At 47.2% G+C, this 15,522-nt stretch overlaps 1 protein-coding gene and 1 pseudogene across 5 annotated transcripts in view; both read right to left on the bottom strand.

Annotated features, from left to right (window-relative positions):
• The window catches only part of SNX1 (sorting nexin 1), a 40,695-nt gene that overhangs the window by 9,413 nt on the left and 15,760 nt on the right, over window positions 1-15,522 (bottom strand). For all 5 annotated transcript variants that reach the window (XM_073363198.2, XM_073363199.2, XM_073363200.2 and 2 more), the window contains exons 2-8: window positions 12,441-12,543; window positions 11,133-11,269; window positions 9,023-9,089; window positions 7,831-7,874; window positions 2,426-2,567; window positions 1,579-1,657; window positions 273-348 (exon numbers count right to left, since the gene is read on the bottom strand). In XM_073363198.2, the coding sequence (XP_073219299.2) occupies window positions 273-348; window positions 1,579-1,657; window positions 2,426-2,567; window positions 7,831-7,874; window positions 9,023-9,089; window positions 11,133-11,269; window positions 12,441-12,543 (648 nt within the window). The remainder of the gene's footprint in view (window positions 1-272; window positions 349-1,578; window positions 1,658-2,425; window positions 2,568-7,830; window positions 7,875-9,022; window positions 9,090-11,132; window positions 11,270-12,440; window positions 12,544-15,522) is intronic.
• On the bottom strand, window positions 13,390-13,596 carry LOC140895207 (U2 spliceosomal RNA; annotated as a pseudogene).

Here is a 15,522-nt window from a genome sequence, read left to right as displayed (position 1 = left end):
CCCACTCACTCTCTCACACCACATACACACAACACTCTCCACCCCATCCCTCTCCCCATTTGAAAAGCACGTTGCAGCCACATGAATGCTAGGATAGCTGCCCATAATGCACCGCTCCCAATGCTACTGCAAGTGCTGAAAATGTGGCCACGCCAGGGCGCTTTCAGCTGTCAGTGTGGACAGACTGGAGCGCTTTCACTACTGCGCTGTACGAAGGCCGGTTCAACCCAAAGCGCTCTACATCTGCAAGTATAGCCAAGCCCTATACAAACCTCTTCTTTTTCTAAGAACTCCCTGACATCAGGGTCCTGCAGCATGGTTGGATGGTTGACTATTCTCTGAAGGTACCTATAGAGTGAAAATGCATTAGTAAACAAGTCATTTGGTCTATCCAGACTTTCCTCCTTTACCTCTATCATTACTAGCAGTTGTAAAAAGCCTCAAGTGAAGTCTGCATGGAATCAGTACAGCATGTTATAACAGAACTGGTAAAGTGCAATTTAGCCACCAAGACAGGACCAGCAAGCCAACTGTAGGCTAACAAGCTGTTCCCACCCAGAGATCTGTTCCTTACAGATTACATACAGAAGGGACCATTACAATCTAGTCTTGACTCATGTCACAGCTCACAGAATTTCACCAAATAATTCCTGACTCTAGCCCATAAATTGTGGTAGAGCTCTAGTAGATTTAGAGAGACCAATCTTGACTCAAGGATTCAAAGAATCCATTGTGTTCCTGATATTCCTGAACTTCGGAAGATTGAGCTGCACCACAGTTCTGAACGCTAGGAGTCAGTCTGCATGTGACTAAGATCAGAGGCCTCCTTTGGCAAGATTAAGGGTTTGTCTAGACCAAGATAGTGCATGGCAAACAGTGCATACATCTATAGCAGCCTAGCATGCGGTGCACTAGCTGGCCTCGTGGACCCTGCTACTGCACACGACGATCTCCTCAGGGAACATTTTAAATGGGAGTAGCTCAAAGTGCACTAGGGAGTTTTTAAATGCACAGTAGCAGGGTCATGCAGTGGGCTGTACATTTACAGCCCAGCTTGCTGCACACTAACCCTCCATCCAGACAAGGCTGAACACCCCAGTTTCACTGCCATCTACCAAGGATGGTTAACAATTCCATAATTTATTGTTCCCTACCCCAATCCTGCTCAGTTTATAAGCCTCCTGGGCATTCGTTTACTACTTTATGTTTGGTTTTAGAGGAGAGCCATTTCTGTTTTTAAACAAATTTTGTAACCTACATTGGAATTAGTGCCCTTTGATGTCTAGAACCTGTCTGTACTATACAGGATCTCCTGTAACCGAGGTGAACACAGTTGGCTGAAGTGATGGGGTCTCATCTTGCTGTAGTCATCTCACAATGTATTAAATACCCAGACGGGTTTGAGCTGATTCCCATTTAGGTCAGTGAGCTTTGCAAGCCTGTGTCCATACTCAGGAGACGTCTCACTGATCCTTCCTTGAAAGCTTCCCCTCTGAATCTCTTTGCTTGTATTGGGGGTAGCTACACTGAAGAGGCAGGCTGTCCCAAAGACAGCATCTCAGAGGCAATGGCCCATACCTTTCCAGAGCAGCCCGTCTCTTCTCTAGGAACTCTAAAGAGGAGGAGTCTTCTTTCCCAACTTTCACTTTGGTCATTCCTGGAATGGCAGACAGGAGACACTACTTTATTTGAAAAGCACTAGGTACTTTCAGACAGACAGATGCTTCAGGGAAAGGTAACAAATATGGCAGATCGATCAGAAACATCTTTCCTCTGAGGCAGCACAAGGATCCTGTACCAGCAGCAAGGCTGGGAAGGGACGAGGGGATGCTGCCAGATAAGCAGATACAAGGAGAAAAGCCACATGCATGGAATGAGATGGAACAAGCCTGTGCAGGGTTTGAGAAAGGGGTAACCGATCTGGATCCTGAAGAGAAAAGCAAGTCAGTGACGATGTTCTAAGTTCAAGTGTATGTAATGTGGTACACACAACCAACTCTGTGTACAGAAAACTACAGCAATGTGAATAATCAGGCTATTTATTCAAATGTTTGCCACGCTGTTCACAAGTTGCTCCAAGAGAAAATTTATGTTTGTCAGAAGTTATTTATTAATAGCTTCTCCAAAGCTACTGACAGATTATTAAGAGTTTACATTTGAAGGTTGAGCACTTGACCAGAGACTGTTCTGACTGCCTCTTAAGCCAGATCATTACTCAGAATCCAGATTCTGTGGCAGATGCTCTTACAAACACAAGATTTGTTTTCCCACTAATATTCTGCAGGATTTGTCTGTTTTGCAGTTTGAGAGAACATGCCTGCCAGTAAACCCAATGCACTAGTGCATATTCATGGAAAGCTAACAGCTCACCTCAGGTTTAGAATTAATTGCATTGACTGGCAGAGTTTCTGGACACCCCCCTCACCTATTAAGCTCTTTTCTGGAGGTGGTGGGACTACGAATCCATTCTGAGAGTGCTTCTCCGATAGCTTCTCATACAGACCCAAGAAGTCACTGAATCTCCTTTTCACAGAGAACTGCTTACTCCTGAACATTGGCAAACTGGTCTGCAGGAGAAAGACAAGAGTCAAATAAGACTAAATACAGTACAGCTGATCTAGCCAAGAACTCCTTTACAGGATGTTCAGCTAACATTTCACCCTTCCTCACTGAGCATCTTAGCCAGGAAAGGACAGTTTCCCTCCTACAAGAGCGGCCTCTCCTATCCTTCAGCATTCCCCACCCACCAAGACTTAAACACAATCTACATTAGCTCATTTTGGCAAGCTTGAGCCTCTTTACTCAAGCAAGACTGAAAAGAAACTCTTACTGAAGAGTCACTTATCCTCTAAATAGCAGCGTTAAGACCATCTGAGGACAGGATAGCTCTGTAGTTGTGTTAAGTCTCATGGCACAACAGTTTTGCCAGTGAGCTCCTGTTAGCCTTTAGAGTCATTTACAGCACCTCAGAAATTTGCTCCATATTTCTTCAGAAAGCTTACAAAGCTTGACAAGTAACACACGGGAAGATGGAAATAATAAGACCAAGCTGTTGGGTTGCACACATGGAGGGCTTGAGAGTTGTGTTGCTGTCACCCCTCAGACAGTCATGTACAAGGAAGAGTGAATGGCTTTGAGCAAATTCTTGTTAGAGTGACTGTTGACTTGCCAAGTTCTTTTCTATAGTAAGACAGCCTTTTAGTGTTAAGCATCAGCAGCTGAAAAGATGGAATTGTAAGCCTGTGGGCAAAGCTGTGTAGGGCAACTGCTTCAGACTCCACACTTTGGGGGAGCCCCATGGGCCAGTGTGGTTGGTCCTGGAAGAGATGAATCCATCACTTCTACCCCCAGCCCTGCACCCCCCAAGGGACAGCCCTGCCTGCAGAGCAGGCAGCAGAAGTGGTGTTAGAGCAGGGGTGTGCAAACTATGGCCCGCAGGCCGGATCTGGCCCCTCAGGGCTTTGGATCTGACCCATGGGATTGCCCCCCTGTGGTGCCACAGACCCCGTGCAGCTCTCAGAAGCTACCAGCACCACATCCCTGCAGCCTGGGGATGGGGCAGAGGGCTCCATGCATTGCCCTTGCCTCCAGGCACCACCCCCTGCAGCTCCCATTGGCCAGGAACGGGGAACTGCAGCCAATAGGAGCTTTGGGGGAGGTACCTGGAGGCACAGCAAGGGCAGCGCTCAGAGCTCTGTGCCACCCCCCCCCCCCGGGCCCGTGCAAGGACATGGCTCCAGCCCCTTTCCCCAACTCCCTGCACTGCATACAGTTTCCCCACCCCGATGTGGCCCTTGGCCCAAAAAGTTTGCCCACCCCTGTGTTAGAGTAACAGATACAGTAATCGCATTTATTGTCTTGATCACACACACACACACAGTGTGAGAATACTGGTCAACGCATGTGTGTCCCCTCTGTGCCAAACCCAGAAGATGAGCATCTCAGTTTGAAAGCCTGGCTCTACAGCTCACGCTGTAGAGATTCAGGTTTGTAGCATGAGATTTCTGGTGCCATGCAAGATGGCTGCCATCACACGTGCAGCTTGTCGTCAACTGACAGCTCCTTGGAGTAGGGACTGGCTCTACAGTTATGGGCTCTCTGGACACTACTGAGTATTACTGTTCACCAGTTACAATCTTCAGACTCACCTTCACTCCCAGTGAACTCATGCTATTTAAAGAGAAGGTACCACACAACAGCAGCTTTTAGGTAGTTAACTGAACAACAGCAAGTTACTAGTGCTATCAGAGCATAAAATCCCCGACAGATGGGGAAGATGCAAATGTCAAAGTATTTATGATTTGTGACGTATTTCACTAGCAGACAAGAAGTGGGTGTGTTTGGTTTGGGAAGAGGCACTGCACTTAGGACAGGAAGTTGTCATGTCTCCTCCCCCCCCCGGGTCAGCAAGAGGACAGTTATTTTAGTGTAACAAGACTAGTCTGCCCATGATCACAGATCTGACACAGAATTGCAGAAAGGTATAGTCATGCCATTCCTCAAAAAACAGATTTCATTATATATAGCTCACGCCTTAAGGCTTGGCTAGGATAGCTATGTGGAGAAAGTAGTAATTGACAGAGGTGACAGTAATTCAGCTGGGATGGCAAGCTTGGGCAATAGCCTGCTTGAAGCCATTGAGATATAACCAGTGCATAGCTGGCCTGTTTTAAATCATTCTTCCAGTTTTTAAACCACAAAAGGGAAGCAGGAAGATGTGTCCAAGCCAATACACTATTAATTGCTGCTCCCCTATTCCCCCAGGACTTGTTTAGGACAGTCACTTCTCATGAGGGATATCAGGTAGTGAACTTTGGGGCAGGGACTCATTCATTTCTGCAAAGCAGTCAGCAGCCCCACAGTGGTGTAGAGTTAACTAACCTGGAGTTGTTAGTACTCTTCATGCCTTTACAGGAACAGGGAAAGGGCAGTGGCTCTTCAGCGTCAAGTGAGCAGAGGCTGAGTTCCTTATATCAGCCTGTAAGGTTCCCTCGTAACGAACTGAGCCACTGGTTCATGGCTGACTGAGGGAAAGCCACCTACTGTGCCACAAACACCATTCCTGGCAGCATTCTTCCCCCCCCCAAAGAGCTCCTATCCCTGTACAGGCCAAGTGCAACTCCTATTAGCTTATCCTAGAATGTCAGGGTTGGAAGGGACCTCAGGAGGTCATCTAGTCCAACCCCCTGCTCGAAGCATGTCCAATCCCCAACTAAATCATTCCAGCCAGGGCTTTGTCAAGCCTGACCTTAAAAACCTTTAAGGAAGGAGATTGCACCACCTCCCTAGGTAACCCATTCCAGTGCTTCACCACCCTCTTAGTGAAAAAGTTTTTCCCTAACATCCAACCTAAACCTCCCCCACTGCAACTTGAGACCATTACTCCTTGTTTTGTCATCTGCTACCACTGAGAACAGTCTAAATCCATCCTCTTTGAAACCCCCTTTCAGGTAGTTGAAAGCAGCTATCAAATCCCTACCGCCCCCCCATTCTCTTCTGCAGATTAAATAAACCCAGTTCCCTCAGACTCTCCTCATAAGTCATGTGCTCCAGCCCCCTAATCATTTTTGTTGCCCTCTGCTGGGCTCTTTCCAATTTTCCACATCCTTCTTGTAGTGTGGGGCCCAAAACTAGACAGTACTCCAGATGAGGCCTCACCAATGCTGAATAGAGGGGGAATGATCATGTCCCTCCATCCGCTGGCAATGCTCCTACTTATACAGCCCAAAATGCCATTTGCCTTCTTGTCAACAAGGGCACACTGTTGACTCATCCAGGTTCTCATCCACTGAAACCCCTAGGTCTTTCTGCAGAACTGCTGCCTAGCCACTTGGTCCCTAGTCTGTAGCAATGCATGGGATTCTTCCATCCTAAGTGCAGGACTCTGCACTTGTCCTTGTTGAACCTCAGATTTCTTTTGGCCCAATCCTCTAATTTGTCAAGGTCCCTCTGTAGCCTATCCCTACCCTCCAGCATATCTACCACTCCTCCTAGTTTAGAGTCATCTGCAAACTTGCTGAGGGTGCAATCCATGACCTCCTCCAGATAATTAATGAAGATACTGAACAAAACTGTCCCCAGGACCGACCCTTGGGGCACTCCACTTGATACTGGCTGCCAACTAGACATGGAGCCATTGATCACTACTTGTTGAGCCTGATGACCTAGCCAACTTTCTATCCACCTTATAGTCCATTCATCAAGCCCATACTTCTTTAACTTGCTGGCAAGAATACTGTGGGAGACCGTATCAAAAATTTTGCTAGTCAAGGAACACCACATCCATTGCTTTCCCTTCATCCAGGACCAGTTCTCACAGAAGGCAATTAGGTTAGTCAGGCAAGACTTGCCCTTGGTGAATCCATGCTGACTGTTCCTGATGACTTTCCTCTCCTCTAAGTGCTTCAAAATTGATTCCTTGAGGACCTGCTCCATGATTTTTCCAGGGACTGAGTTGAGTCTGACTGGCCTAGAGTTTCCTGGATCCTCCTCCTTCCTTTTTTAAAGATGGGCACTACATTAGCCTTTTTTCCAGTCATCTGGGACCTCCCCTGATTGCCATGAGTTTTCAAAGATAATGGCCAATGGCTCTGCAATCACATCTGCCAACTCCTTTGGCATCCTCGGATGCAGCGCATCCAGCCCCATGGACTTGTGCTCGTCCAGCTTTTCTAAATAGTCTTGAACCACTTTTCTCCTCAGAGGGCTGATCACCTCCTCCCCATACTGTGCTGCCCAGTGCAGTAGTCTGGGAGTTGACCTCGTTCATGAAGACAGAGGCAAAAAAAAAAAAAGCATTGAGTGAGTACATTAGCTTTTTCCACATCCTCTGTCACTAGCTTGCCTTCCTCATTCAGTCAGGGGCCCACACTTTCCCAGACCTTCTTGTTGCTAACATAGCTGTAGAAACCCTTCTTGTTACTCTTAACATCCCTTGCTAGCTGCAACTCCAAGTGTTATTTGGCCTTCCTGATTTCACTCCTGCATGCCTGAACAATATTTTTAATACTCCTCCCTGGTCATTTGTCCAATCTTCCACTTCTTGTAAGCTTGTGTGTGTGTGTGTGTGTGTGTGTGTGTGTGTGTGTGTGTGTGTGTGTGTGTGTGTGTGTGTGTGTGTGTGTGTGTAAGTAAAAGAGTAAGATCACCAAGGATTTCTACTGTTAAGCCAAGCTGGTTGCCTGCCATATTTACTATTCTTTCTACACATGGGGATGTTAGAGGTTGCTGGCAGGGTTGGGGGGGGGGGGGGGGAGAAGAGAAGGGTTTTAAACATGCCTAGCTTGTGTTTCAGAGCCTCTTTAAAAAGGAGAGAATATTTAGATGGGGTTTGTGTACAGAACTCATTCCCAACAGGCTCTTGGAACTGGCTTTCTGCCAAGTAACAGTAAAGCCCCCTTATTATCCTGCATGGAGCTGGTGTCTGACAGTCTTACATCAGGAGAGATTTCACTGGAGAGAGACACATTGTGCAGCTTTATAGAGGAGAACAAACAGTAGCTAGACTGATCCTTCATTGTGCAAAAAGGGAATAAGGAGTCAGCCCTAGAGAGCTTGCAAAAACTGACTCAGTTAGGATTTAGGTCTTCAGTACATCACTGTTTTGCCAGGCTACTAAGGGGTTACAGAAGGAGCTACAGCAGTTTGGGGACAACATGCAAAGCAGAAGTCTGACCTATGAAGGAGATTGCTGAAGACTTCACATTTTGTAGGTAAATAGCCCAAGATTCTACCTTAACTGCCTTACACTTATCTCAGCAATTGCTGAGTGAAGAAAGGGTTCGTAAAATCCCAGTGGAGGAAAGGGGCTTCTTCCCTTATTAGACGTACCTGTGTTGAGACTTTGTAGGCTACGTATGCATTCATGCCATCCCCTACAGAAAAGTCAAGAAAGCAAAATTAGTTCTCCATTCAGACAATTTACAATTTATTTCCTACTGATGCTTGGTATATATACTAGTCTCTTTCTCAAGCAGGGGATGGTGTTCCAACTGGCTGCATTTAGAACTTCTGGACAGCTCGTGGGCTCAGTTAGCCCATTGACAGTATGTGCCCAAAGGCATGCTGCAGCTCACATTATAGGAGCTGCTGGATTTCTGCCAGTTAACAGATCTGGCTGCTTGATGCTGCAGAGCCCTCTCTGTATTTCCTAGAGAAGAGAGCTGGACACACTGACAGTTAATCATTTGTTGCCCTGCCAGCATCTGGGCTAGTTCCACACATCTGTTTAAGCATGAACAATTCAGTGGCTGTATGGAACAGGAGACAACCTATTTAGAAGGAAGCTAGTTGCTAACCTACCCCTTAGCTACATGTGGTCTGCCTTTTCAGAGATTCCATCATAGCCAGAGTATTAAACCAAAGCAGACACTTCACTTTCTTCTAGTGAAACTAAACGGCTATCTACAGTGCTCCAGCTGCAGGGAAACGCTTCCACACCCTTCCTTCTTATAGCAGTAATTGCTTTAGAGATGACTTTGACTGGTGAATGGGTCAAGATCTGTGTCCAGACTCCTGACCTAGCCAGTTTAGTGGATACCTGAGCTACTGATTCCACCAAAAACCACCCACCAATGCAGGAGGCCACTGTGCTGTCCAAGATCAGGGTGCTGTCAGCCTTGATGCTGGTTCTCAGAAACATCCTTTGGGTGCAGCGTGGGTCCTACAGACTCTGCCATCACTGGTGTTTTAGTCCTTATATGCCCTGAACTACCAGTCTCTAATGGAGAGCTCCTATCTGAATAGCCATCCTCCTTACAATAAAGCTAGAAGATATGCTGCTGCTAAGTCAGGCTATTTACTAAAAGCTCAAGTTGGTAGGTACAGAGGAGTCTCCAGAACCAGCCACCAGCAAGAAAGCAAACCAAAAAAAAAAGATTGACATTTTGAGAATGGATAGGAGCGGGACTTGGTGGTGTATTCAGGAGGGAAGATAGTGGACTGGCTGCATTACATCCTGCTAAGCTCCACTTCTAGACTCCATCTTACCTCCATGCACACTATACATTGTGCATAGACTCACCGATTTTTTCTGGGTCACTTACTCCCACAGTCAGCTCAAACTTGTCCTCCTGTTCCTCTTCCTCCAGCTGTTTAGGAAGAGGAGAGTACATATAGCAAGTCAGTACAATCCCAGATCAAGGTTTCAGCCTGCCTCAAACCATGCCAAATCATTAAATACTCAGACGTGCTTATCTGGTGTTTAGATTACAAGTTCCTCAGGGCAAAGCTGAGCTGTTGTCTAACAGCACAGACAGAAGCTTAGTGCTGGACCTGCAGACTGTTCCCAGAAACGCAAAGCCACATCAAATGCAGTTTACTACAGTTCATCCCACTCTTCTGATCCACCCAAATTGGGCCCAGTGTGAGATCCAGGAACCAAAGGCAGTTTTGACACCATTTCATTCCTCTGACCTTGTGGGAAAGTGTGACAGAGTAGCCTCAAGGCTATATTACATTGCACCTGGCTGTGTAGGGTGCCCCCAAGAACCAGTATGGCAGCCTGGGATAACTATATTGGAGTGGCACTTCCACCATATCCCCTACCACACAGGCTGGGATAGAGGATGGAACAGAGCCAACTACACCAGGTCTGCCACCTGTGGATTGTCCCATAGGAATCTTAAACCCCCATAACCCCTTTAGGTCACAGGAGCAGCACACAAGTGGCTGGATGGAGCAAGGCTGCAAAACTAGTCCTCAGTACGCTTCAGTCTAAAATGTGAAAGGAGGCAGCTGATTGGTTCAGTGAGCAGCATCTCCAGCTATACTGCACCGCTTTAGGAAAAGGTGATAACACTGAAGTGGCACTTGAGATTCAGAGACCCCTTCTCCAGGCTAAAGGACTCTCCCACTAGAGACCCTGCTACTGCACCCATCATCCTGCCAGAGAGATGGGTCCATGGTTGGGCAGGTGTGTGTGGGGAGAAATAGGAGGCGTTGAACAGAGCAACACCTCTAGAGGAAAATGGGTCCTCTGTCCAAATTCAAGTCTCTTCTCCCACACAGCACTACAGAGGTACTTCATTTGGCCTTTATTTATAACCATACCCTTGCTGCTGAGACAGGATCAGAGAGCCCAGCCTGCATACTACAGACATAAGGAGACTATGTTAAAGCTGGCTTGCAGGGAGACAGACTTTTACAATAAAGAAAAACTGCTCACCCTTCTGGATGGGAAGGCAAATAGGTAATGGAAACAAGCAATTATACTATCTGCCCTGGAAATATGCATGCAGGTCTGTTACTTGAAAGTCACCTCTAAGCACTGTTTCAGAGTAACAGCCGTGTTAGTCTGTCTTTGCAAAAAGAAAAGGAGTACTTGTGGCACCTTAGAGACTAACCAATTTATCTGAGCATGAGCTTTCGTGAGCTACAGCTCACTTCATCCGATGAAGTGAGCTGTAGCTCACGAAAGCTCATGCTCAAATAAATTGGTTAGTCTCTAAGGTGCCACAAGTACTCCTTTTCTAAGCACTGTATAACTGTTTTGGCAAATCAAGTCATGCTTTGTTTTGAGAAGTGGTTTGTCTGTCTGCAAATATATGCAGACACAGGCTTGCAAAGAGGAACTCAGGCAGGTCCTAGCCCAGCTGAATCAATCACAGTTGGTACCAGGGGCTGTAACCCAGGTCCCTAGCAGAGTACACAAATTGCAGAGTTGCATCCCAGAAGAGGTAAAGGCCTGAGGCCTGACACCTGTGGAGGTACCCCACGAAGGGATGGTAGTGAAATCTGACACCATTACAAGCAACTTTGTATTGAGCCAGTATTGCAGCATTAGAAGTGGTCATCTGACAGCAGCACTGCATGTCCACAATGAGCAACAACTTGGTCACTCACTTGGGCTGACCTTTGTCCCTGAAGTGAGTGACGACGACGTGAGTGACATTCCATCCTTGCGGAAGCTTTTAGCAGTGTCCTGCTCTCAGCCAGCAGGTGTTGCCATCTCACAGGGAGAGGATAATTAAGTTCAAGGGAATCTGAGCCCCCTTCAAGTTAACCAGCTTTGAGGGAGTGCCCCTGACATTTTACCCTTCGATCACATGTAGACCACTACCTTCTGACGCCAGTCCCAGACTGGCAGAGTGAATTGGACAGAAGGCAACTAGCATGGAAGTAGTAATTCTCACCTCCTCGTAGCTCTTTGGCTGATGTTTGGAAGAGGAACTTTCTGCTACTTCTAGAGGAGGGGCAGGGCTGGACACTTTGGCAGGTTCCTTCTTCTGGTTGTTTTGGGTACTGTCCAGAGATAGCTCCACCGTGGCATCTGCAAAGGCACAAGGGTCACCACCAAGGGAGTCTGTAGCTTTTCACCTGGTTCCAGAGAAACTAGTAGAGCTCTTGTTCCAGGCAGTATTATACTCCCCAGTCTCAAGACTTTACACATGTAGGTATTTGACAGTGTTTGCCTCTCGGAGGAAGTTTCCCCTGAACGCCTATATGCCCAGGGCTTGGCTTTGGCTTCGGCTTCCAGTGGTGCTATTACCTTATGGCCCAGTGATGGGCTCTTTTCTGCTCATACTGGCCAGGGCACCAGTTCTTATCTTATGCTAGGCCATACTCCCCTCTGCTTGGCTGTACATAGAGGGGAACAGCAAGGGCAGCTGGAATGGTAGAATAGATTCTTGAATGGCACCTGCTCCTGGCACCCTCCCTGGTTGGAATTTATTCCCTGCTACTCGTAGAGCAATAGTTCCGAGATCCCTACCAGGATGCTTTCCATGGAGATTGCTTTGGTGCACTCTTCTGCCAAGTCTGGAGCCCTTATGCTGGCCACTGGAGAGTGGAAGTGCTTCATGCAATCTTTCCAGCCTCCTGGCTGCTGCAAGGAGCTGAGGACCTCTGTCAGTTTTGGCTTCTCCTCCCCAGTGAGCAGCTCTAGTGCCATTGGAACTGCTTGGGAAGTCTACAAGTAGCTGTACTGTCCATGCCACTGACAGTCATAGGATTCTGAACAGCAACAGTTTAAACTGACCCGTGTGTTACTTTCACTCCACAGCTGGTTGGGAACCCTAAGCTCCAGATGCTACCTGCTCTGCCTACACACTCCAGAAGGACACTGCAGCAGATCACAATGCTTACATTCTTTAGAGTTTGGTGTTTAGGCTTCTCCAAGCAGTTGCCACAGGCAAGTTGTTTTCCCACTACAATTTAGAGCTGCCCCTTTAAGGCAGTGCTAAGGAAACCCTTACCCAGCTTTCTCAGAGAGAGGCCAGGAGAGCTTGTTACTGTTTCCATTTTCAAAGGAACATAAGCAGATGCATGGAAGGGGCAGGTGCCACCCTTAACAGATCCCCTCCTCCACTGGGTATTTAAACATAATTAAGTAATGACAAACCTCCTGCAGCTTTTAGCTCTTATCTAGTGGCTGCAGTCACCTCTCATCCTACTTGGAAAAAGCTTGAGTTGTGCTTTGCACACAGCACAGGGAAGCTTACCTGCAAATAGGTCCTGATCATCCTGTTCCACACGATCCCCATTTTCTTTAGAGCTGCTATTCACTGGGAGAGGAGACTCCCTCTTGGGTGACTGGGGCTTGCTCTGAAAGCAGAGTGGCAGTCAGTGTGAACATCACGAGTTGCACAGAGATCACTTATACCTGCCAATAAGAGGAGTGTTCCAGTTCCCAGCCAAACCTCCCTCTCCCATACCCCAACCAGGGCTGGCCTTACAGGTGGGTGTCTGACCTAGGTGCCATGGCCAAGTGGCAAGGAATGGGATGGGCCTGGAGTGCAAGGCTACAGAAAGGAGCTCAGTGCAATGGAGGTGGAGAGCCAAGGGAGGCAGTGGGGACTGGAGCTCCAAAATACAAGTTTGCCCAGGATACCATTTTCCCTAAGGCTGGCCCCAACCACACCATTCAGCCCAGAAGATGTGGTTTGATTTCACACAGCTGTCACTCTGCTGCTCCTGCCACATGGTCATGCTTGGTCACCTTACTGCTAATCGGATTTAGAAATGGGATGGCAGAAGTGCATTAAAGTCTGCAAGGAAGAACTCAAAATAATGGAGGAAAAGGATCTGTGCAAGGAACAGCATGGGCAATCAATACAGCCAAGCTTAGCAACTCCAGGTACTTCCAGCACCTCTACTTTATGACCATTCGATTTAGAAGTTGTGTCACTGGATTTTGTTCTTGCTGTTAGGAAGAGTTGCAGGGGGAGATTAAATTTGCTCAGAGCCTCTGCACTCCTGTCACAAGTGAGTTCTTAGATCCTCTCTGCACTATAGCTGCAACAGCAGCGGTATTAGGTGTTGAAAATAGTTGCAACAAGTAAGATTCCAGTAGGTTTTCCTGACCAGCAAGGACAGGTATGTACAGAGACCACCCCCCTGCCACTATCAGACACTGCCTGCTGTAACAGCAGCACTGTTGATAACATCCCCAGAAGACACTTTTTTCCTGGAGGCACTGCAATATCAGGTTGATGCATGGGGTGGACAGAGCAAGCTCCTATTTCATCCCCTGTTCCAAAAATCAATTTAATATACAGTCCTCAAATAAAGGACATATCAGAAGGCACTGTTCATGCTAGTCAGACAGTGCAGACAGCTATTTACACATAGATATGACTAGTACCATGTCAAAGATAGCATGGACAGAGTCAGAGTTTAAATGCACCATGCACTGCTCAGCACTGGACTCTGCATACGCTGGGCAAGTTAGTGCCTATAATTCCAGGCCTGGCAGATCCACTGGTAGCAATGGTGAAGCTTGAGTATTTTCACTACTATACAGTCAGCTATGTTCAGAGCAGGGCTTTTTAGCTGTCAGGATACCAGTGACTTGAGCACTGTCTACATTAGCAATCTCAAGTGTTGCTACCACTAGTGGGTCATTCCCTGAAGTGCAGGAGAGGCCAGTTGTGAAGCAAACAGGATGATGTTTTCAGATCAGTGGGTTTCTATCCATTATACCAACCACAGACTGCTACACAAAGAGAGAGAAAAAGGGCCATTCTATGGATCCATTTGCATGTCCCGCTCACCGGGCATGGTTTGGAGCCAGATCTGTACCAGGGAGCCAATAATCTGTTCTATATAAGGTTGCAGCATGTCTTCTCCTAGAACAATTCTACAAAGGCAGAGAAGGCTGCACTGTCCAGAATCTCTGTTCCAAGTGTTTAGAGATTTCACTTCAAAGCCATGTGATGCACAGTGCCAGCTTTTGAAGCTGACACCAAGCCCTAACACAAGGCACAAACACATCACTACAGATAATGTTCCTTTTGAAACCCAGGGAGCTCATTCTTTCTGAAAATTGCCCCCCCCAACACCCACCTGCACTTTGCAGTGTCAGTTAGTACTGAGCTGTCAACAGGGCCAATCCAACCCTGTGACTCACAAGAATGAGTTTGCAGGGCTGCTCCATCCACAGCACACAGAATACTGCCATTTGAGCAGGCTACTCAATAGGCAAGAGACAGTGACTTGGCAACACAGAGTGGTCTAAGGGAAAATGAAAGTCTGCCCAGGGAAACCAGTATGCCAAGTAGCTAGTTACATGTTAAAAGTAGTCCTATACTTCCACCACAATGAAGTCTGTAAAAAGAAAAATGAGTACTTGTGGCACCTTAGAGACTAACAAATTTAAGTCTTTAGTCTCTAGAGAGTTCAAAAGGGAAGAAATAAAAATGCACCTGATAATTAGTTTTAGATCCTGGCTGGGTCAGAGGCAATTACAATGACTGGTGGTCCCAGTTACAGAGATGGAGCCAGACACTGAAGTCTAGCTTGGCCTAACAAGAGGACCCTTGAGCCTCTGGATACTGGTTTTCTGGACAGTTATGCTCATATAGCCTTTATACACTCTTCCTTTGCTGTTACTGAACATTTACATGAAGGTACAGTGATATTGTCTTCAGAGCCTGCTCTTCTAACATGAGGCATAGTCGTGGCACTGTGTATAGTGCATTTCTGCTGGCACCTGCCTGTATACCTGCAGCACAACACGGTTTTGCAGCAGAGACGATGCTATCTAAAGACAGATAACTGAAAGTGGAAATAACCAACATCAGTAGCGTCTAGCCACCTTACCATGAGGTTTTATCAACAGATCAGGGATCTTGAAACTGGAGTGGAGAGTTTCAGCCCAACCAAAGATGGAGTGGCAATGAGCACTTTAGCTCCCTGCTCCACTCTGCCATCTGCTAGAAAGAAGACATTCTACTAGAAAGAAGACATTCTACAGCAACAGAACACACTGTGCCCTTGCTGAGATAGTCTGTCCCAGAGCTGGATTAAGGTAATCTAGACCCTTAGCTATACCATGGCATGGGCTCCCTGCTGTGGGGCCAGCCCTGTGCAATGGGGCCACTCCCACTGAGTATGGGTGGGGGGAAGGAGGCCCTCCTGCCCTTCCAAAAAGGCAAAAAAAGCAGCATGGGCTCACTTTCAAGAGTAGCAAGGGTCCCTCTCACCTCAAGATGCACAGGTGGCAACAAGGGGAAATCCCAGTAGCTTTCCCAAGCAGATACTCCCACAGCCATAGTGTAAGTGGGCTGGACCTGCTGCAGAGGG

The sequence above is a fragment of the Lepidochelys kempii genome, chromosome 10, assembly GCF_965140285.1.
Source record: "Lepidochelys kempii isolate rLepKem1 chromosome 10, rLepKem1.hap1, whole genome shotgun sequence".
NCBI classification, from domain to species: Eukaryota; Metazoa; Chordata; order Testudines; family Cheloniidae; genus Lepidochelys; species Lepidochelys kempii.
Note: the sequence above shows the minus strand (reverse complement) of the source record. Positions and strands in the feature narration are given on the sequence as shown.